This window comes from Haliaeetus albicilla, chromosome 21 (genome assembly GCF_947461875.1).
Source record: "Haliaeetus albicilla chromosome 21, bHalAlb1.1, whole genome shotgun sequence".
Classification (NCBI taxonomy): Eukaryota; Metazoa; Chordata; class Aves; order Accipitriformes; family Accipitridae; genus Haliaeetus; species Haliaeetus albicilla.
In genome coordinates this window covers 17,591,208-17,614,651 of record NC_091503.1, presented here as the reverse complement: position 1 = coordinate 17,614,651, position 23,444 = coordinate 17,591,208, and the positions used below count along the sequence as shown (strand labels likewise).

The window sequence follows — 23,444 nt, the reverse complement described above, 5'->3', positions numbered from 1 at the left end:
GCTGCCCCCCCACTCGGCGTCGGGGGGGGGGCGGCAGCGAAACGGGCGGCTGCATCATGCCCGGGAGGCTCCCCGGGGGCTCGGCGGCGGTGGCAGCCCCGTGGGATGGGGGGGTCACACACACACACACACACGGCGGGGCCGGGCTGGGGCGCCGTGGGAGTGCGGGTGGCGGGGGGCAGCGCGCAGGCAGCGCGGAGGCAGCGCGCAGGCGCGGGCAGGGAGCACCCAGTTCTTTATGGCCAGGTGAGAGAGTCCCGGCGCAGGTAAGGGGAGGATTTACCCACAGGCATCCCGGGCGGGTGGCTTTGCCCTCGCTTAGTCCATGACCAGCAGGGACCCGGGGATCCGGAGCCCGCAGCCAGGATGTCTATCCTTGCCAAAATGGGGGACTGGCAGGTAAGGCGACCCTCCTGCCCTGGGTTGGGGGGGGGGGGGGGGGGGAGGAAGGGGGTATTGTTATTTTGGGACGGGAGGCAGGGCTGGAGCGGGAAAGGTGATGGGCCGGGAGGGGGGAGCGGGGGCAAACCTGGCGCTGGGGTTGGAGATTTTGCGGCTCCCCGTGCTGGGAGCTGCCCCCGGCCGCAACAGGTAGAGAGCGGGGTCGGGGCCGGGAGGGGCGAGGGCTGCTCCGCCGCCGGGGGTGTCCCGGCCCGGGGGTGAGCCGCCCGGCAGCGTGGGCCGGAGAAGGGCGGCCCTGTGCCCGCCTGCCGTCCGTCAGCCCGGGGCTGGCGGAGGCCGTCCCGCCGCGGAGCCCCGGGGCTGCCCCCGGAGGGCGCCGGGCCCCCCACGCGGGGCAGGGCCCGGGACCGCGCGGCGTGGGCCCTCCGCGCTTCGGGGACGGGCCGCAGGGGGGGCTGAAAGGCGGCTGTGAGCTCCCACCCGAGGCCGTCCCGTGAAAAAAAAATAACGCTGCCGGGTCCCGGCCGGCAGCAGACGCGCCGGGAGCGCCCGTGGAAAGCCCTCCCGCGGGGATGAGCTGAAGGGAGAAGCGGCACCCACCAGCGAAAGCGGCCAGGCGGGGAAAAACGCGGCCGGCCAGGGCCTCGCCCAGCCCCGCGGACCCGGGGGGACCCACCCGCGCCACGGGCGAGCCGACACGTGTGGAGTTACGGCGGCTCCCAAACCGGGAGACACTTGGAAATCCCTGCAGCGCCCTGCTGTCCGCCCGCTCGGGCCGGATCGCCGCGGTTTGCCGGCTAATGAAAGGGAAGACGAACCGTCCTGTTCAAACAAACACCCGGGCTTTTATTACCGAGAACGAGTTGGGTTTTTTGTTTGTTTGGTGTTTTGGTTTTTTTGTTGTTTTTTTTTTTTTTCCCAGGACAGTCCAGTTCAAGACGGGAGCCTAGCTTCTTTTTCTGCTCCCAACTTTTCAAATCTCTCGACTAAGTCTTTCTCCGGACTGCCTTATTCAATTTTTTTTTCTTTTTTTTTTTTTTTTTTGCGTAGTAGTAAATCGTCTGGAAAAAAAAAATGGGGGGAAGAAAATGCAGTAAACAAAAGTATCTTTTTAATTATTTTTACGGTTAGAACTGGCGTCTTTTTATCAGGTCGGTGCGGAGAAGCGATCAAAAGAGGATTTTTAAAATTATTCTTTTTGCATTGAAGTCAACTGTTATGTAATCGCACTTACGGGCTATCTGCCTTGAAATCTATTCCCGACTTTTCCTTACACCCCGGTCCTCCTTGCTCCCGCTCCCCGGCGCTGCGCCCCCTTCCCCCCCCCCCCCCCCCGCCGTGCCTGGCCGGAGGGGCCGGGCCGGGCGGACCCTCCGCGGACGCGCAAGAGCCGCCTCCCGCTGCCCCGTGACGGTCTCCTGGGGAAAACCACCTCCTCCCCTCTTGTCCCTGCAACCCCAGCCGGCCTGGGCCCGGGGGAGAGGAGGGACAAGGGCCGGGCCTTTGGCCCACGGGAGTCCTGGGCGGCCGCGGGTGGGAGGCTGTCCCGGGTGGGAGGCTGTCCCGGCCGGCCCGGCTCCGCCAGGACGGCTCTAAGGGACGGTGGGCCCCTTTGTTACCCTCCTCCCCTCCTCTTTTTCTCATCTCGCCCCCCCCCCGGGGGCATTAACTAGGCTTAATCTGCCAGCTCCATTTGAACCTCAATGGGAGTAAAAACAACAATTTACTCTCCTGCCACTTGCAGACAAAAGCGCTGGTGAAAAAGAGCATCGGGGGGTGGAGGAGGGGGGAAGGGGAAAGAAAAAAAAAAAAAATCCGTTTTGGGGATATAGATGTGTGTGTGAAGGAGCAGGCCCGGGAGCCTGGAGGCTTTGCCGTCCTTCCCGGCGTGGGGACGCGTGTGCCGGCTCCCCCCCACCCCCCCCAAGAGCCCACTGCGGGTCCCCCACCGAGTGGAAGGGCCGTTTGCTCCTGGAGGCAGTAAATTTTCCCCCGACGTCGAGAGTTGCCCTCGGGAGGGTCTCCCAGGCCGACAGGGCAGGTTTTGCGGTTGGCAGAGGGAAGTTTTGGGGAGCGGCAGGGCAGCCCTCCCCCCCGCGGGGATGCCCGGCTCTGGTGGGGGGCCGGCAGGCGTGGGGACCCACGCCAGGCCCGACAAGCCGGCCCCAAGGAGAGGAGGGTGCCTCGCCGTTAGGAGCGGCGCGGGATCGGTGGGAGCAAAAAAAAAAAAGAAAAAAATCGGGGAAAAAGGAAGCCTTTCGGTGCCTGGGCACCCGGGGGAATAAAAGAAGGGAAGGGTGGAAAAGCAGCCCCCCAGGAGGGCGGGCTGAGCGCTCGCTCAGCGGCACATTGTTAAGCAAACGAAGCGCTCCACCTAAGAAAGTACCAAAGTTTTATTATGGTCATTGTTTTGTCCCTTCGCTCAAGTGCTTGCAAAAGACTTTTTGGCTCCTGCTGCATTCACATTACCGCTCGCCCACTTCTATCTGGGAGGTTATGTTGGGTTTGTTTGGGTTGTTTTTTTGTGTTGGTATTTTTTTTTTTTTGAAGACCAATAGCCAACAGAGCCGAGAGGAACAAAATAGTTTGCAAAAGAAAGAAGCTTTTCAAATATCCACCAGAAAGATCAAATCAAATCCAGAGGGCAACAGAAGCCTCCGCAGACAATAACCTCGTTAGTGCAAGACCCGAGTCTCGTTTCTCCTCGCTTTGGTTTCTTTAAACCCCGTGGAAAAAAATAAAAAAGGGAAAAAAAAACCCAAACAACCCCAAAATAGGGGATGGCTTCATGGCTAGTCCCAAACTCTCTGCTGATGAAGGGACGGTCGCCTCTGATTTCGCTGGCAGGCAGAGGCGCGGGGGGAGAGGCTGCCGGCGAGCCCCGCTCGCCCGCCCGCAGGCAGGCAGGGCCCGCTGCCCCCCCCCGGTACCCCCCTTCGCCGGGGCTCGGCAGGTTAGAGAAAGCCTTTTTTTTTTTTTTTTTCCCTCCTCTTTTTTTTTTTTGTTCCTTTTTGCTCCTGGGTCCTTTCTACCTGTGTCCATCGCTGCAGGTTGTTGTGCTGGCGAGCAATTGGGCTGTTGTTGATATGCTAATGAGGCGATTAGGCGGTGGGTAAAGAGCTGGAAAAGGGAAAAGTTTCCACCATTAGAGGGAGATCTCCGAGCGCGGACGGGAGCGCTGCACAGCCTCCGCCAGCCCCGCTCCCCACGCCGCCCGGCGCCGCCGCCGCCGTAGGGAAAGGCAGGGAGAACCAAATCCTCTCCCTCTCTCTCTTTCTCTCACGCCAATCCATGAAAATGCTTTGGAAACTGACGGATAATATCAAGTATGAGGAATGTGAGGTAAGCGCTTCCCCCGGCCGGGGCAAGAGCCCCGGCCCCGCAGCTGCGAGCGGGAGCCCTGCAGCATCCCTCCGTCTCTCAATTTCGTTTAGGAAAACTTCTGCTCCTTCGCCAGGCTTCCTTGCGGTCCTGCAGCTGGAGAGGGGCTGGGGTCCTTCCCCAGGAACTTCGGGGCTTGTGGAAAGCCGGCTTTGTCGGAAGTGTGTGAGGAAAGGCAAACAGGATCCAGCAGCAGCCTGGTCTATAGGTAGATCCTCCGTAGATAAGGCTCTGTAGGATGCTCCACTCATCCATATGGCTGGCTGGCTGGCTGGCTGGATGAATGGACGGCCGAATGAATGAATGAATGAAAGGGCAAAGAGACAAAGGGAAGAGAATTATTCTTACACGCCAGGTACCCGAGGCATCCCAATAAATTGGCTCAGGACCGACGCTTAAATTCAGCCTTTTCGGTGTAGCTGCGGGTTGATTATACCGCGCTGCACAAATTTGCAGGGGTCAGCTGCCGAACTGAAATCACGGGTTTGGGAGCGGTGTTCCACCAGCCTCCTAATTTTCAGGGCCACACTCCCACGGCTTTAAGCAATAACATTTTAACCGCTTGAAAAAAAATCAGAATCCGCCTAATTTGGTTTTGGAGCCGTTCAGCACAGATCGTACGCGCGCATCTCTCTCGGTGTCTGCGTGTGCATCCATATTTTTAGAAAGAGGCGAGTGTCTTTTAATCTGACAAAAAGGAGGAGAAGAGGAAAAAGAAGAGTGATGCCCAGGACCCATGCCTAGTCTCAAACCAACGAATACTATTGTCACCCGTTTCGCAAAAGTTGCCTGTGCAGTGCGTTTCAACCGCGCAATAAAGGACTCCACTTGGCAAATGAACGCACTTATTTGGTCGTGACCCACGCGGGAAGGTCCCCCCAGCCTCGGCGGAGCCTTGCCGACATGCATGTCTGGGGCGGTGGGGGGGTGGGGGGGGCACGCTCCCAGCCGACCCTGCCGCTGCTTTGGGCGATGCTTAGGAAAGGGACCGAGGACTCGCCAGACTCACCGCCGACTAAACGATTTGGTGGTTTAGTCCCGGATGGAGGAGTTTGGGATAAAGCTGTCTCCCGGTGCGGGAGCTGAGCTCTTAGATCCACTCGCTGGCGGATGCTTGATTTCTAGGAATGAGGTGTCGGGGCGGTTAATTTTTTTTTTAAGCCGGAAAAAAATAATATATATATTCCTCGGCTGGATTTCGGGAGGAAAGCGTGTCTCTCCCCCTCCCTCCCCCCGGGGTCGGTGTTCCAAGTGCGCACACGTGCGAGCGTGTGGATTTCATCGCAAATGGCTTTTGTTGCCTTACGCTAATGGGACTTTGCACCGAGGTGCTACCAAACACGGAGGGAGGCAGCGGCCGCTCCGCCGGAGCCCGCCGGCTTTCCTGCGTGCCTGTGCGGTTGGCTCTCCGTGTTTTCCTCGGGAGCGGATGCGAGGTGACTCGTAGAGAGGATGGAAAAGAGGGTGGCTGTACCCTGACGGGGATAGGACCTGCCTTTAAAAGAAGAAGGAGAAAAAAAAAAAGCAAAAAAAAAAAGCGGAATAAAAGCCCGGCAAGCCGCGCTCAGCGCCCGGGGGGCCGGGAGCGGGCGGGCGGAGCGCGGGGCCGGGCAGCGGCGGCGCGGAGGCTGCGGCGGGGCAGCGGCGGCGAGCGGAGCCGAGCCGAGCCGTGCCGTGCCTGTCTGAGGGAGTTGTTTGGGAGTTGCACAGCCAGTCCGACGGGTTGCGCCGGAGCCCCGGCTTGTCTGGGCCGGGAGAAGCGCTCGCCTTGCCTCTTTTCCCGGCTCCCTCTGCCCCCCCCCCCCCGCGTCCCTCCCGCCCTCCTTCCTTCCCCGCCTCGCCGCCTCCTGCCTTTTCCCCCCGTCTTTTCCCGGATCCTCCGAGAGGGGGGCCGAGGGGAGCCCGGCGGATGCTCCTTGGGCTCCCCAGCCCCCCACCACCAACCCTCCCCCCCCTCCCGCTGCCGCCGCCGCCCCGGGCGCCCGCCGACCTCGGCGCTGGGCTCGAACCGGAGGAGGAGGAGGAGGAGGAGGAGGGCTGACACCCAAAAGGGGAGACACCCAAAAAAAAACTTTCCCAGCCGGTTTCCGGGACGCCGGGCACGGAGGCGAGCCGGCTCGGCGGCCGCCGCGGGGGCAGCGGCGCGGGGAGCCCCTCGGCGGGGCGCCGTCGAGGCATGGACGGGGCGGCGGCGGCGGCGGGCGGCCCCGCGGAGCCCACCCCGCGCAAAGGCGGCGGCGGCGGGGCCGAGGGCGGCAAGAGCCAAGCGGGGAGCCAGCAGCCGCTCTTCTCCCTGGGCTTTGAGGCCGGCTACGCGCAGCAGCCGCAGCCCGAGGTGCGCCCGCGAAGGACCGCGGGGCTGGGGGCTGGGGGAGGCGGCGGGGGGGGGGGGGGGGAGGGAGGGGAAGGGAAGCGAAGGGAAGGGGAGGAAGGGGGGATCCCGCGCCCCCTCCCCTCTCTCCTTCTGCCCGTCTCTCCCCCCCACACTTCCCCCCCCCCCGCCTCCCTCCGCACCCCCCTCCCGGCTCCCACCCTCTCCCTCTCTCCGGATCTCTTTCTCTTTCACTTTTGCATGCCCTGCAACCTTTTAAAATGTTGCCCCTTTCCTGTGATTCGTCAGACGCAGCAGCATGTCCCCCCTCTCTCTCTCTCCCGCTCCCTCTCTCTCCCTTTTTGTCTCTCTCTCCCTCTCCCCCATCTCTGATTAGATACACTGATTCTTCATTCAATGGACGTCATTTAGAACAGGCTCTGCCTTGAGTTGCCTTCTCGCTTCACGCTCGATTTCCAGCCATTCTTCCCTTATTAAGTGTTCGTGTAATATTAATAGTCATGAATATCTGCTATTAGGAGTCTCCAGGAAGGCAGCAGATCTGTTATTAGGAGCTCAAGTGAAGCAGCAGCTAAGTCAAAGGAGAAAAAGAAAGAAAGAGACAGAGGAAAAAAAAAAGGATTAAGAAACAAACATACACACGCTAAAAACAAAACCAAAAAAAGGCAAAAAAAAAAAAAAGCGCAAAACAAAAAAAAAAGGCAAAAAAAAAAAAAGCAACCAACTTTGACTCCTCACACCACGCCAGGATAGAGAGCTCGCCTTGGCAACACCCGATGAAGGGCAGCAGAGATCGGTGCAAGTTCTGATGGATTATAGTGGCGCGCCCGCGGTGCAGGAGCAGCCCCGGCGCCCCGGTCCCGCCGCCCGCGCCTAGCGCCGGGCTCCGGCCGCGCTCCCTCCGCGCCCGCGCCGCGCCCGCACCCGCGGGGCTCCGCCGGGGGCTGCGCGCTCCGCCGGTCCCTTTCCTCTGCCTTCTTTTTTTTTTTTTTTTCTTTTTTTTTTTTTTTTCTACCTTGACTTGTAACCCCCGACTCTTCGCAGATGTTAGTACACAGTTTTTCGGCTATGGTGAGTTGCTTCCCGTTTCTCTCGGAGGGGGTCTGGTGTGTGCTGGGTGTTGCTATTGTTGTCGGCGGTGGCGGTGGCGGTCGGGGTTTCGCACCCAGCTTTCCGGAGAGGGCTTTTTTTCCTTTCCTTCATTTTTATAAATTCCGTGGGTTACCTCCCCCCCTTCTCTTTCTTTTTTCTGCCCCCCCCCCCTTTTTTTTGTCTGCTTCGAGCGAACGGCAAAAGGCTTTGCTTGGACCTTACCGCTTCGATTTCTTCCCTTTGCCACCTGCAAACGGGATATTTTCAGCTTTCTCGTTTCCCTTTTTCGGGATCGTGGCTCTTTCCCTTAAATCCTCCTCCTGCGTGGAGGCCGTGCCTTTTTCCCCGGACATACCTGTGGGCTCTTCTGCCCGGCTGCGGGAAGCCGGCAGAGCCGTACCGAAACGCCCGGGCGCATTTCGGTGCCTCTCGCCCGTCGGTTGTCCGGCTCTCCCCCCCGGATGCCCGGCGAATTCCTCCGCTTCCCCGGTGCCCGGGCCGCCGCCGCCCCCTCCGCTCCGAAATCGCCCGCTGGCGAGCGGGGAGCTCGGCCGGGCACCGGGTCGGTTCTCCCCGTAGGTGGGGGACGGTGGCGGTGCCTTCGCCCCGAAACATTTGTAAAACTCGCGGGGGGAACGGAGCGGTTTGTTTTGAGCCTATTTCGGCGTCTTCTGGTAACAAAATGGCAGTGGGCTTGCATTTTCCAGGGTTTTCTTGGGATGCGTTATCGGTAATCCCAGCGACAGTATTTGGCTCGGTTCTGGCCAGGGCCGGTGGGAGGATTTGGGGTCGTGGCAGAATTATTATTTTAATAATGCCCGCTTATGAATTATTCTTTTATTTGCGGGAAATACCCGCTCCTGAAATGCCGGGGCGCGATCTGTTGGGAATCCACGCTGTATCGCCGCAATGTTTTATTAATTATTATAAGCAGTCCTGTTATAATTATTGCCGTTGTTGCTGTTATCATTATTGCCGTTATTATTATTATTATTGTTTAAAAAGCGAGACTGCCTCTTAATTGTGCGCGAAGGGAAATCGGAGGCAGAGAAACCCCCAGATCCGCTCTTCTCCGCCTCGGAGCGGACGAATTGCCCATCTTTGCCCAGATAGGTGAAATTCGCAAGCCGATTTTGAGGAGAAACAGTTTGATTTTTATCTTTGTTTTTCTTTTCTCCCCCTCCTTCCCCCTCCCCCTCTTCCCTCCCCCCCCCCGCCCCCCCCTCCCCAACCTCAGGAGCGCCACGACAGTACCAGCAACGGGACAGCCCGGCTACCCCAGTTGGGGACCGTGGGTCAGTCTCCCTACACCAGCGCCCCGCCGCTCTCCCACACCCCCAACGCCGACTTCCAGCCCCCCTACTTCCCCCCCCCTTACCAACCCATCTACCCCCAGTCTCAGGACCCCTACTCCCACGTGAACGACCCCTACAGCCTCAACCCCCTCCATGCCCAGCCGCAACCCCAACACCCAGGATGGCCGGGACAGAGGCAGAGCCAGGAGACTGGCTTACTCCACACGCACCGGGGTTTACCCCACCAGCTTTCGGGGCTCGACCCACGCAGGGACTACCGGCGGCACGACGACCTGCTGCACGCCCCGCACGGGCTGGGCTCGGGGCTGGCCGACCTGCCCCTCCACTCCATCCCCCACGCCATCGAGGACGTGCCGGTAAGCAAAGAACCCCCCCCACCCCCCCACCTCCGGGGCCCGCTCGCCCCTCTTTCCCCCTCCCCGCGGGAGCTGAACTTCAGGGGGGAGGGAGGGGGACACCCCCACCCCACCCCCGCCCCCCCCCCAAAAAAAAGGGGGAGGGAAGATGAGACACCCCCCCCCCCAAGAAAGGCGAAGCCCCCACCTAGAACAATAGGTTCTCTCGGCTCATCCCTGCGCGACGCCTCCCCGCTAACGTGCCCGCTAAAATATAAATAAATCAAATTACTGTCATCGTTAACAATATCTTTCCTCCTCAATGACAATAAGCTGTTACGATTGGAAGAATATATAATATCACCACAGGGCCGTGCATTTGGGGATTTCTCGCTGCCTTGGGAAAAACACGAGTCTGAAACGCGAGATCTCATTAAATGTCCTCCCAGGCAAACGTAAAGGGGGAAGGAAAAAAAAAAAAAAAGTGGGTGAAAGTGGCCTAAGAAGGAAAAATCGGTTTCCCGTGATTACAGAATTGGCATACGGGATAACGACATCCAAAGTTGTAAGAGGGTACGGGCAGATCCTCTTCTCTAAAGGAATTAATTGACAAATCAGCAAAGAGGTATACTAAAACGCTGCCGCCTTCTTTTCGTTGCAAAGGGATGACCTCATAAATCATTAGCTATAGGTTATCAAATTCGAGGCAGACCTGCTACACCCTCTATTAAATTAAATGTTGGGAGCCTATTGGAGGGTGCATTATTTGGGGAACCTAATTCTGTTATCGATAAATACGGATTAAAAAATGATTCCTAATTAAGCATGACATTAGCGCACGGGCTATTTACAAAGCAAGCCGGGGCTATTGTTCGGTTAGGAAAGTGGCCTTATGCAATGTGATAGGTTGTGATCAAAGTTCATCTTTCTGAGTTTCTCCCCGAAAATGGAATTAGAACATGGCAATAAATTTATTAAAGCCCACAGAGCTCATGCTGAGGGACTGAAGCTGCTCGACTTGCAGGAGGAAAGAGGAGGAGGGAACTGTGGTATCTGGATGTGATTTTTGCTGAAATGCCATCCCAAATTACAGGATCAAATATTACAACAATATATTCGCTGACAGTTTAATGAGTACAGTTTCGTGTTGCAAGGATAATGTTCAGATGAACTTACCTATTTTTGGGGGTCATTTTGAAATCTTTTGTAAATTATACTCGGGGAAAATAGTGAATTTATTACAGCCCTCATCTGGCTAAATTAGCCACAGAAAATTGCTGGTTATGTTTAGCAGTTTTGCAATAAACGCATACGTTTCCCAAAGTGGAGGATTTAGTAAGCAATTTGGATCCGTTAAAAGCAGGTCGATTCTTTAATCTTGATATAAAATAACATGGAGGCAACAGTAAGAATAAACTAATTTGTTGACTGCAAGCCCCGATTGCTGTAGGAGGAACATGACCTGAAATGTTCTCTTGAATTCTCCCTCTCCTCAATTGTGCTCCGTGGCAGTGGGCTGATTCGGGAAGCCTCCTCTGCAGATCTATGAATTAATAGCATTGCTATACTTCGTGAAAACCAAATGCCATCTGGTTTAAATCCTTAAACCAGCCCAGCCAATTTTTTTTTCCTTCTCTCTGTAAAACTGAATCGGCAGGCTGCATGAAGGAAAGCATAAAAATAAGAGGATGTATCTTTTAAGAATATTTTATCTAGTTATGCAAAAAAAAAAAAAAAAAAAAATCCTTTGCAGAAATCTGGGTCGGGAAAAGGTCGTTTTTGAATTTTTCCGTTGCTGCAACAGTTAACCTTTAATAAAAACGACCGCTGAATATTTAAGAAAATCAAGTAGACGGTGAAAATTATTTAATCATAAATATCTCTGTGGGATTTTAAACTTAACAGTCCTCCCTGTATGGAATATGTGTAGAAATAACACAAATAAAAGTATTATGCCACACTACATTTACTTTATGGGTTTAGGGTGCATGCATAAAGGGATCATATTTCCCCATATAGTTAAAACACAAGAACTGCAGCAGTAGTCATTTCTGAACATTTCTCAATTTAATTATACTTAAATCCAGAAGCACTTTAGGCAAGTTACAAATGAGAGCATTGAGTATAATAAAACCTGTAATAAAGCAACTTAGTACCATCCACCCGGAATCATTGAGATCAGGCACAATTAACAGGAGCATAAATCCAAGACAGAATGGAAAATGTTAGAATCAGTATTATTGTTGGACAAAGACTAGAGAAGGAAGTAATAGTTTTTTAAATGGTAATGCCTGGGTTTTGTAACGATTGCGAAATCTTCTATCTCAGCAGCACTGGTGTTAATTTGTAAACACAGCCAGACATTATATTGCCTGTCAGTTTTTGGAATTAGAAAACATGATTTCATTTGACTTTCTAATCACGTCGTGACTCCGCCGCGCGAACCCCAGCTGTAGCCGCCACCGCGGAACCTGCGAGGGGACAATAGTGGGGGAGCCCGGGGCCGCGTGGGGTGCGTGGGCCACCCCCCCACGCCCCCCCCGGCACCGCACCGGTCCCCGCTCCTTTGTGCTTTCCCTCCCGCGGGCGCGGGAGCGGGAGCAGCGGCGGGGAAGGGCCGGGCCGGGCCGGGCAGGGGCTGTTTCCCGGGGAGGGAGGGGAGGGAGCCCGCAGAGAAGCTGGGGGCCCCTCCGGGTGTCGGGCTCGGCTGGGCAAGACCCGGGCGTGTGGGGGTGATTTTTTTTCTTTTTTTCCTATTTCTTGGGGAGCGGGGAGGGAAGCAGGATTCCTCCCGATAAAGGAAATCCCCCCCCCCCCAAAGCCCGTCTCCTCCGCCGGATCTGTTGTTTCCCTCCCCGCACCATGCCCAGGGAGGGGGGGACGGACACAACTTCTCCCGCACCCCCATCCCACCCCGGCCCTCCCTGCCTTTTGTTGTGGTTGTACATTTACATCCCTGCCTGTTCCTTTTGTTGCAGCACGTAGAAGACCCCGGTATTAACATCCCAGACCAAACTGTAATTAAGAAAGGTAAGCCGTTTCCTTGCGCATACCAAACATGTCGTCACAGGCTGGGGACTGCTCGCAGGGACGACTTACCCGGCCTCCCCCCCCCTCACCCCCACCCTCCCGGCCCCGGGCTCCTTCCTCTGGCACGTACTGGTGGCCAAAAGGTTGGAGGCTGAGAAAGAAAACGGGCGATGCGGGTTGAAATCCGCCCTCTTAAATGGCCACGTTTGCCGGGTATTTTAATTATTGTTGTCGTTAACGAGGAAAAATGTTAGCAGATGATCTAGAAAATCCGAGCCGGTAATTTAGTGCATTAGTGAACAATTCGGTTTCATGGTTTGCCCCATGCATCTGGCTGAGCGGCGGGGTTTAATCGTTGTTGGTAAACTGGGCTGTGAAAGAGAAAACGTTGTTCCTCCTTCTTCGGGTTTTCTTATTTAAATGACGGTGGTGATGAGGTGGGCTGTCGGAGAGCAAAGGGCGAGTTTCTGGAAACTGATGTCTGTCGGTCAGGGCGGTTTGGTTTTCGTTGGCTTTGTGTGCTTTGCTCCACTTGGAATTGAATTGCTTGGAAGCTGGTCCCCAAACGGTGCAAAATATTTATGGCGCGTTTACACTCGATTTTCTTTTCCCGTCTTCCTTCGGACGAGCGAAGGATTGGGAAAGGTGGCACGGGGCAGTTTGCAAAGGAGGTTCGCGGTGGAAAGCGACTGGTTCGTGTTCGGATGCCCTGTAGGGAGCTGCTTTTGGGAGGAACGCCTGCTGTCGGGGGCTGAAGGCGTAGCTAGCTCCTGCCTGCTCCGAGGGGTGCCACGGCTGTGCAGCCGCCGGGAATTTGGGTACCCCGGCCGGTGCAAGGTGCCGAGCAGAGCCGCTCTCCTCTCTAACCCTAACGGCTGCACAGCCAGCGAGCTCCAAGTTTCACCCCCCCCGTCTGTAAAGCCTTTGTCACGTCAAATTAGATGTGCAAGGGATAAATCTTAAGAGATGCTCTTTCCAAGTCGACATGATAATTGGCTCTTTTATTAGTAATCTCAAGAGTTCGTTTAACTCCTGTTGTATCTATTAGCCTTCCCAGAGCTATTAATGTCACAAGCGATCTATCCAAAACCGAGGGAGCCCCCCGCTCGCTTGGGCTGCGCCCGCCAAGACCGGCGGGCTCGGGGCGGAGGACGGAGGAAGGGAAAGGCGACCACCCGCCCTGCGCCGGACCCGGCCACCGGGACCCGACCGGCGGCACGGCGGGGAAAACCGCCCGGGGAGGGCCCGGGCTGTATTTTGGGGAGCGACCGGCGCCGGGTACCGCCGGTGCGGACGCCTGCCGGCTCCTCGCCGCGTTACCGTTTTCCCACGTCAAAAGTTGTGCGCTGGGGAGGCGGCGGAATGGGGGGGGGGGGGGGGAGATACACGCCGTCCCCGGAGGGAGAGGGGGGAGCCGGTGCCGGTACCGGAGCGCGGTGCTGAGGCCCGGCCCGCCGGTGCTGTCGCTCCCCCGCCCCGGGCACCGTCTGCCCTGCCGGTGCGGGCCGGCCTTGCCCGTGACGTCCAAGACGGCCGGTACTGACGTGCTTTAACCGACAGCCATCTGCCCCCCCCCCCACCCCCCGACGGGCAGGGCGGGTGGCCGCCGGGTTCTGTTTTCATGCCGTCGCTGCGGGTCGAGGGTTGTCCCGCTCTCTCCCTGCTCCCCCCCCCCGGCGAGCGGAGGGCCGCCCACCCCCCCCACCCCCCCCAACCCCCGCTGCCCCCCCCTCCTGCCCCGTAGGCGGTGCGGGGCCGGGGCCGGCCGCGGCGAGCGGCTTGGGGTTGCCCTCCGGCGGCCTTTCCCCCCCCCCCCTCCACCACCAGCCCCCCCCTCCCCGCCCGCTCCTCACCCTCACCTCCCTGCTCCTCCCTCCCTGCAGGCCCCGTGTCCCTCTCCAAGTCTAACAACAACGCCGTCTCCTCCATCCCCATCAACAAGGACACGCTCTTCGGCGGGGTGGTGAACCCCAACGAGGTCTTCTGCTCGGTGCCGGGCCGCCTCTCGCTGCTCAGCTCCACCTCCAAGTACAAGGTCACGGTGGCGGAAGTGCAGAGACGCCTCTCGCCGCCCGAGTGCCTCAACGCCTCCCTGCTGGGCGGAGTGCTCCGGAGGTGAGGGGCGGGGGGAAACGCGGGAGGCGGGATGGCGCCCGATAACGCCCGCTGCCGCCGGGCCGGGCCGGGAGGGCGGGAAGAAGGAGGAGGAGGAGGACGGGAGCCCACGCGAGGGTGGGGGGGGGGCGGGCGCGCGCGGCGCCCGCCGCTAGGGGTCGGGGCACGCGCGGCCGCCGGGGCAGCGCTGTGAGGCGGCGGTGGCGGGCGGGCGCGCTGTAACCATGGCAACGCGCTGCCTTGTGCGTCGTCCCCCCCCCCCCCGCCCTCCGTGACTGGGTCGAGGGCAATGTGTGTGTGTGTGTGTGCGTGTCACGGCCACGCTGTCCCGTCACGGCGGGGAACCCCCCCCCCCCACCACACACGCACCCGCCTCGGGCACCCACCCTGCCGCCCGCGGCCCTGTGACCTCACCCAGGCAATTACGCAGCGCCCGGGCAGGGAATAACAATCCAGGATTAATTAAACCAGCTCCCACCTCCACGGCCCGGCCCGGTCCGGCTCTGGCGAAAAGCCGCAGATGGGCCGCGGAGGGATTAGCGTGAGGGCGGCGATGCTCCGTGGCGGTAACGGGGGGCTGCCGACCTTACAAATCGGCCTCCTCCCGTTAACGCCTGTGCCGCTGCCCCCGGGGGGGGGCTGTGGGGAGAAGCTGTCCCCGGGGTCCGTGGCACCGTGGGAGCTCAGGTGGCTGCCTCAGGGGTCCACACGGGCCCAGGGCTCCCCGCCGGCCCTGGGGCTGATCCGGGCCTCAGTGAGGGCCCCCGTTCCCTAGGCATGGAGCCAATCCAAAGCCCCATCCCTAGGCCCGAGACTCAGCTTTCAGCAACGCTGCCTCTTCAGCCCCCCCCCAACCATGTCCCACTCACCCCAAGCCCTTTACTCCCCTCCACGGGGGGGCGATCCGTGGGTGGGAGCGGGTGCCCCCTGGCCAGCCCTGTTTCTCAATGCCTTTCTGTGCGGAGCAGGGCGAAGTCGAAAAACGGAGGGAGATCTCTGAGGGAGAAACTGGACAAAATAGGATTAAACCTGCCAGCCGGGAGGCGTAAAGCTGCTAACGTTACTTTGCTCACGTCGCTCGTGGAGGGTAAGTGACTCAAAGAGCCGGGAGGGTTCGTTTGGAAAATATGCCTGTTGCTTTTGCCTAACGGGAGAAGACTTGGTGTTGGGTTGTTTGGGTTTTTCTCCCCCCGAGTCAGTGCTGCTTGTTGGAAATTGGAAGGGTGTTATTTTCTGTGCCTCAGAAAAAAAAATGTTAATTGTGTGCCTTTGCTTTTTTTTTTTAACCTGAAACTGGCTCCTGTGAGTCCTGCAGACTCAGCATTGCATTCTACCATTCATTTGCTTTTAAGTCTCTGATCTAGATGTTTTCAGGGCCCCATCTTGCTCCCTCATTCAAGTGAGTAATTCCTCCCCAGAGTAAGCGGATCTCATTGGGAGCAGCATGGGAAGGATCCCTGCAAACGGGGGCTCAGCCCCTAAGAGACCCCTGAGTGTCAAGTTGGAAGGTACGGGGAGCAGAGCCTCTAATGCTTCACTGCCCTCCTTCTGCCACAGGTGGACAACCAAGCAATTTTAATTGTCAGAAACTGCAGCTACTTTAAGTTTGTTCTCCCTCCAAGCCCGCAGCCACGTAACAGTAAATCATTTAAGTTTTCTGACATCTGCATTTGAGAAATGCGTGACCATTACTTCCTGAATTAATTTGGGAATCCTTGACCTCAGCCATGAATTAATGGTGTCCTGAAAGCCTCAAAGTTGCACCACCACCACCCCCCACTCCCTTTTGGTTCTCATTTTCAGAACACGTGTTCCCTTGGCTATATCGTTCTCCTCTATTTTGCTCTGGCCAGAAAAGGTGCGACTTACTTTTAACACCTTGGGACGCCCTGTGTTGTCAGAACCGGGAGGCGGGAAGCTCAAGAGTTTGCAGTCATTTAGTTTTGAAGCAGTTGCTGTGTCACACTGGCACAAACTAAGCCCAAGGCCAGTAAATAGATCCTCCTCCTTTCCCCTCACTTACGGGTTTGACTGCATTTTAGACCGGTTCAGTCTGCAAAGCGCTTTTAAGCTCAGCCCGGACTGCACAGGTTTAGCTTAAGTTTGGTTGTGTAGGAGGGAATTTGTTGCTTTGTTTTGTCGTTGCTTCGCATTCTGCAAGAAATGTTTCATGTTCAAAGGGTCGGGGAAAGAAGCGCTGCGCAATGCCAAGCGTCATTTTTTTTAAACATCAGGATTAGTGGCCACACTGTATTTATACTGCATGAAAATTACTGCGTCTTCGTGTTTTTGAAAAGGCTTTGCAATTGCATCGACATGCTGTAGTAAAAAATCACGAGGGGAAAACTTGTAAAAAGTCTAGATTTGGTAGACGCTTAACATTATTTGTGATGTTAATGAATATGGAGAAGGTTTTATGGTAATCTATTGTTCTGTTTGGCTTTCACATACAATGGCTTTAAAAGAATGATTTTTTTTAAAAAAAACAAAACCGGAGGCCGGATCTCCAGATAACTCGGCGATGGTGGCTAATTTTGGGGGGATGATAGTATAAACATTGCCGGGTCTTTGAGTCCTGTAGCGATGAGGCAGTTTCTAGAGTACTGTTATTGTTTATGATCCGCTCCATTTTATGGAAACAAGCTCACTGGACTGAGGCTTTGAAGCTCTAATTGGCGCATGCGTTCTTCCGGAGCTAGAGCTAATGGCAGGAAGCCCTGCAGTAAAAACCAACTGGTTCAGGAAATTAAAACCAAAGATTTGAAAATCAACAAAACAGACAGACTCGGTGGAATGACCCTAAAATTCTCATGGTTAATCGTTTGGGGGTGAACATATAATTATATGCGATCAAGTTAAATTTTAAACACTTAGCTGTTTAATGCATTTTATTTAGAAGAGCTCTAGGAGTAATTATGATCAATATTAATCATTGATGCATTGCAAAAGAATATAGAGACGTGGCTGAGGCAAACAAACATTTCCAGAGTAAATAGCTGTGAATGAAATGTACGTAAATGGCTGTGTATAGGTATGGATATGTAAATCTAAGCACACATCCTAGGTGGATGGAGCCTGCCTGTCTAAAAGTATCTGTTAGTCAGTGTAAACTTTAAAAAATTCTTATGCGAGATTTCACTTGTAACGATTGTCATGAAAATACACATTTGCATTGCCCTCGACTGAAGCAAAGAAAACTCCTGCAAGATAAGATGTGATTAGCATTTCTTACCCTACCTTTTTCAAAGAAAATAAGTCCAAGCCTTTTAGAAGAAAAGCCCAAGTAGAATGTAGTGCTCTTTTTTCTAATGGATTTTTGCCTCTGTGCGATGTGTACTGATGAGCTGTGTGTTCCCCCCCCCCCATCCCCACCTCTGCCTCCCTTTTCAGGAGAAGCAGTACATCTCGCTAGAGATTTTGGGTACGTTTGTGAGACAGAATTTCCTGCCAAAGCAGTAGCTGAATTTCTCAACCGACAACATTCCGATCCAAACGAGCAAGTCACAAGAAAAAACATGCTTCTAGCTACAAAGTAAGACATTTACCTTTCTGGCATGTTGCTCAGAAGTGAGGGGAGGGCGACAAACCCGGGTTTGGGGCTTTTATTTGTGAGCGTTTGCCACATAGCCAGTGGCTGACGGTTTTGCAAATTGTGAGGGGGTGTATTTGCCCTCCTGCTATAGGAGAACTCTGTAACCCAGCTTGGTTTCCATCAAGTCAGTTTGTGTGGATTACCTTGAGAGCGAGTCATGAAAATTGCGGGTGTATGTTTAGTTAAAGAAAAAGCACTGATTCTTCAGAGCAAAACGTTTTCCAGGCCTTTTCACTTAGCTTATCAATTTAGGTAGAAGGGGAAGGCTTCCCATTGACAGTAAAATAAAACTGGCACATTAAACTGATTTCAGTTCATTAAAATCGGCAATGGTTCTTTCTGCCTAAGCAGCTCTGTTACTTAGTGAATATAGGGATATTAAAAATATATTTTAAATGACAATCTGTACGCAGTTAAAATGCTAGCGGAGTTTATCATTGGTGGGGCTGCCTAGACTTCCAGGTGGTGCGTGAAAAGAAAATGATTGTTTTGATATGTTTGGTGGAAATTAAAAGGGCTGTTTAGTAGCCCTTAATTACCAATGGAGGTGTCACCAAAGGGCACAGTGCCAGAGGGCGCAGGCAGAAGATGGGAGCTGCTTTATGGCTGGAAGACATTAATGTGGGTTTTAGAATACAAACTGTTTCAACACGCCTCTGAGCTCTCTTGCTATAAGGTGTGTTATTTCCCCAACCATTTGTGCAGCAAGTGGATGATATAACCTAACTTCTGCACCGTGCCCTCGTATCCTCTCTTCCCACCTCCTTGGAAGGAAATTTCCAGACCCCAGTTAGCGTCAGCCTTCCCCTCTGTGGGAAGGTCCCTTTGGATTTGGAGATATAGATGTACATACATAAATGTTTCCGAATACCCTAATTTAAAGCCTCGATTCCCCTCTCTGCCCTCGCTCTTTCTTCCTGACACACGGGCGTATTTTAGCCTTGTGAAGGAAGAGGCCCGTGCCTCTCTCCGGTTCCACAAAAAAGCGTCTTCCAGGATGCGGATAAATCCCCGAACCTCCCTTTGGATATCGTGCCCCATCTATTCCCTTCCGCCCTGCTGGGGAACTTCAAACTGCGTGTCTGCTCCAAAACCCAGCTGGGCAGGGACGTGTGTTTGTGGGGAGGGTGTGGGGGGCTGCAACACGGAGATCGGCGGGGGTAGACGGGAGGCGTGTGTATCTGTGTGCCTGTTATTTGTCTGCGTGTTGGCCGGGGCGTGATGCATGCACGCAGTCGTGTGTGCACGCGAGGCGGAGGGAAGAGGTTTGTGCGTGCCGGGGAAGTGTTGAGAATTAGGGGGAAGGATGTGTCGAGAGGAGAGGGGGAGGCGAGAGAGCGCGTGTGCGCTCGGGGGCAGCAGCCCCCTTGATCCAGGGGCTTGTGTAATCTAGCAGGGAGCATGCACACAGGCTTTGCTGCCGCCAGTGATGGTTCATTTCTCCCCCTCTCTCTTCCCCTCCCTCCCTGCCTCCCTCCCTCCCTCTGTCTCTCTGCTCCATTTGTGCTACAGACAGATCTGTAAAGAGTTCACCGACCTGCTGGCTCAGGACCGATCTCCCCTGGGGAACTCGCGGCCCAACCCCATTTTGGAGCCGGGCATCCAGAGCTGCCTGACCCACTTCAACCTCATCTCGCACGGCTTTGGGAGCCCGGCAGTGTGCGCTGCCGTCACCGCCCTGCAGAACTATCTCACCGAGGCGCTCAAGGCCATGGACAAAATGTACCTCAGCAACAATCCCAACAGCCACACAGACAACAGCACCAAAAGCGGCGACAAAGAGGAGAAGCACCGAAAGTGAGGATCCCCCCCCCCAACTCCTCTCCCTTCCCCCTCGTGGCCCATCGATCCATTCATCTCCCTCCTCCCTCTCCCCTGCACCCAGCACCCCAGGCTACAGCAACAGAATGAGCGTCCTTCTGCCAATCCTGTTCTCTGATTCTGCAGGACAGCTCTGCCCTCTCCCCACACCCCTTCCCAGCATCCACATTTCCATTTGCTCCCTCTTAACTTCCCCCCCTCTCCCCACTGCCACCATCGTTTTACCCCAGTTTGGAGCCTAAGAGAACAGAACAGGGGGACGGAGCCAGCAAAGAAAAAAAGTTCTGTCTTGAGTTTGTGAACTTTTTTTTAAATAAAACAAAAGGAGGAAAAAAAAAACAAAAACAAAACAAAAAAAGAAAAGGACTTTTTTTCTAAAAATATATAAAAAAATAAAAAAAAAACCAAAAAGAAATAAATAATACTTAAAAAATTCTATGAGCTTCACCGGACTGAATCACCACCTTCCCTTACATAAACTTCAGTTAAGATTGTAGCCATATTAAAAATGAAAAAAAAAAGCGAAAAAATTACAACAGCAACAGCAAACAAACAAAAGGCAAAAAGGACTGATGACATTTTATCAGTATTGTGAATAAACTTGAACACAAAACACAAGCAGTTCCATGTCATATCTTCAGTTGTAGAACTTTTTCCTGTCCAAGGTAAAGCGACCAACTTGAACTTTCTATTGCAACACGATTCACGGTTATTATATAAGGGAATCAGTGTTCATGTATGTATATATTTATTTATGTGTAATTTAATGGGAATTGTAAATATGGTGAGTCTGTTTTAAGCCTTTTTTTATTTATCTGGTGATCTCGTTTACCTCTTGTTTAGTGGGTTTTAAATCTTCCCCTCTTAGTTCATCATGTGGTTCATGGTACTTATTTAGATATCAGAGGTTTTTTGGGGGTTTTTCTCTGGGATTCATCATTTTTAGCCCTGTTGTAGCATGTTAAAGGCGACAATGAAGCAGCTGAACAAATAAAAAACCATGAATTTTTATATATAATTAGTATGACATTTAGTTTCTCATTGAAGATAAAATAAAGTGATGTTGGACCCTGGCAAGGTTTTTAAACATGTTAGTGGTTTTACAACCCTTATGTGTTGTGGAAAATGAAAGAAGAAGATATTTTCATCCACTGTCCTTCTCCCAAAAGCACCATCAGAGCAATAAATTAATATTGTCTTTTAAAACAAGATTCAGCTTTTCTTTCCTTCCCCCCCCTCTTTTTTTTCTTTCTCCCTTTCTTTTGTTTTTCTTTTTCTCCTTTTTGTCTTTTTTTTTTTTTTTTCCAAAGAACTTCAAACATTCGGGACCACCTGGTATCCTGTATTTCCACTGGCCATATTGGAAGCAGTTATAGTTGTATTGTATTGAGTTGTGCCGGCAGTAGTTTCCATGCCTATCAATGTATCATAGTCCTTTGTTGCCCAGATAAATAAATATTTGATACGCTTTATGTCGATTTTTTTATTCAGTGGCTGTCTTTACCCAGGCGTATTTTTGTTCTTGGCAGTATTTTTTATTCAGTATGGTTACAGTAATTGAGTTTAACTCTCCCTTGACAATTGCTCCTTGCAATAAGCAGCTGAACCCATTGTTTCCCTCAAGTATAATAAAAACTTACTTTCAACTTGGAGTTCAGAGCAGGGTATCATTTAGATATTCCACTGAGTCTGTATTCAGACAAATGACACAATAAAGCACAATGTATTCTTTTGGATAAAAAATTGTCTGTACTACTAACAAAATGACACACTATCTTTTCTTTAACCAAAACATAATTTTATTTAAAAAATAAAGTTTTATTTTATTTATGTTGACCTCTAGGTTTTTATTTATGTTTATATATAGCATGCAGAATTATAAGCTTATAAAATTTTGTACCTGTAGTTGTCCTAACAGAGAGCGGAGATTAAAAAAAACATTATCTTGAGAACGATGTTTTAAAAAGAATCATTACTGAGCAAATACCGAAAATTAGGTGCTATGAAAAAAATTATATATACTGGTGAATCAGAGCCGGGCGCTCCCTCCCCCTCAAGAAAAAAGAAAAGCTCCATAGTTGATGCCAACAAAATCATCTCACGGTTGTGAACTTTAGTGAAATCTTGCAGGAGACAGATTATTTCTGATTGATGGTTCGTGTTTTAGTGGAATGCACAGATTGACATTTTGAGACGGTTGTGTCAGTTTGTAAGGGACTGAAATTTTTATCTTGAGTTGCTTCTTGTGGAAACCAGTTGTAAAACAGGGAAGTTTGCTTAAAAAAAAATAATGGAGTGTGCGTCTTGAAGATGGGCTGTAAAAACGTGAGAATTCAGACTTTGAATCTGTTTTCTTTGGCCCAGGGGGTAGGTGAAGTCAGGATCAGGCTGGATTATATTATATCATAGGAAGGGAGGCTAATGCAGTTTAGAATGTAAAGGCATTTTAAAGAGATGGTCTCCTTTAAGTGCTGATGATATTTTGGTGGTGGTGGCTGATTTTTCTCTCTTTCTCTTTCCTTCCCTCCCTGAGTCTCTCTCTCTCCCCCCCCCCCCCCCTCTCCTCCCCCCCCCCTTTTTGTTCAGGCAGAAATTGAGGAGGTTAAGAGGGAGGTGTTTACAATAAAGCTGCAAAGAGAATTAACATTTGCTCATATATTTTGACGTTTGGTAGGGCTGGTGAAGCAAAGCATTAGATAAAGCCCAAGATGTTTCATTTTGCTTTGGTAATCTACTTATGGAAGGCAGTGTAAAATCAATCTTGCCAAGCAGAAAGAGAGTTGGTGGAGTCTAAATTCTATTTTCGAGAGCCAGCCAGTTTATAAAAATGGTGAATATTTTTTTCCTATAAATTGAAAGTGGATCTTTTGAATGCAAAGCTGCAATTGTTTTAAAAACAGTTATTTATTATTTCCAAGAGAGACTGGTTAACTGTAAAGTAGATGTAACAAAATAATGAGGTGAATGAACCCTAACTGTACATATTCTTGACATAAATGAAATGCACAGTATTGTAGCAGGTGAAGTGAAGCATTGTCTATCAGGGCTGTTTTTCTTGGCTGCATCTCAGATTGTGTGTGGGATCCTAACCTCAGGCACAATAGCATTCATAAACAGCAATACATTGCTGCTCTTTCTACAGCAACACATAAATACTCATTTTTAAATGAAAACAATCTTATTAAATACCATTCATTCATATCTGGATTTACAGATGCTTGTTACTTTTTGAAACCTGTACTCCATATAATCGTTTTGTACTGGGCAATGTATAAAGCAGTCTTATGCTAGAACATTATAAGGTCATAATAAATAATGTTTTAAAGATATAATTAGCTACTTTATGCTAGGAGAGTGTATTTTAAGTATCCTGCTGCTGCATTAGCAAGCCACCAGAAAACAGAAATGAAATGACCTTGCACAGATTTCTTTATTACTATTATTTCTAAGGAAGGATTTTACAGGCGATAATGGAAATCAGACTAGCTTCGGTTCAGCCTCTTCTGCTGTGACCAATATGCAGTTACTAAAACGTGCTAATTACTTTAGCGTTCTTTGGATGCATTTTTAACATTGTGATCAAGGCGCAGCAGTGAAATTCTAGGTCATGCTTTTATACACTAAACAAAAATCTGCTGTTATTTTTTTCCCCCAGATTGGCTGAAATGAGGGTGAGCGGTGGCTGAATGTTAGACCGTTGCTGCCATGCTAAGCTAATTCCTACATGTGAACCAAAAAACAGCTCGGTGCTCTTTCACCATGAACAAGGACAGCCCTCCTCTTTGTACCGTAATTCACCCCACCCTCCAAAAATCGAATATTAATATAATTTGAGATTTAACTGGTGGAACAGCCATCAGGACAGCAATGCCCCGCAGCTGAAATAATATTTAAAATAGAAGGGATTTGACATTTGAGAAGTCAGTGGCTTGAAATACCCAGTTGTACTTAGCTAATTCAGTCCTTAACCTCTGGTTTCAAATAAATCAATTACAGTCGATTCCACTTCAGTTCAGAAGTGCACGAGG

The 23,444-nt window shown here is 52.5% G+C and overlaps 1 protein-coding gene across 8 annotated transcripts; it reads left to right on the top strand.

Annotated features, from left to right (window-relative positions):
* The first annotated feature begins 218 nt into the window (after positions 1 to 218).
* Positions 219 to 21,252, top strand: TFAP2A (transcription factor AP-2 alpha). 8 transcript variants are annotated; one of them, XM_069809070.1, is made up of 8 exons: positions 311 to 399; positions 8,445 to 8,502; positions 8,604 to 8,879; positions 11,837 to 11,888; positions 13,772 to 14,003; positions 14,972 to 15,090; positions 17,394 to 17,535; positions 19,108 to 21,252. In XM_069809070.1, exons 1-8 carry the CDS (start codon positions 326 to 328, stop codon positions 19,394 to 19,396), a joined length of 1,242 nt encoding a protein of 413 aa, XP_069665171.1. In that variant the 5' UTR covers positions 311 to 325; the 3' UTR covers positions 19,397 to 21,252. The 8 variants fall into 8 exon arrangements, with proteins under 8 accessions (XP_069665167.1, XP_069665171.1, XP_069665172.1 ...); XM_069809071.1 differs by lacking the exon at positions 311 to 399 and adding an exon at positions 3,628 to 3,744; XM_069809068.1 differs by lacking the exon at positions 311 to 399 and adding exons at positions 6,011 to 6,118; positions 6,634 to 7,186 and having other exon boundaries at positions 8,445 to 8,879.
* Positions 21,253 to 23,444: the final 2,192 nt, after the last annotated feature.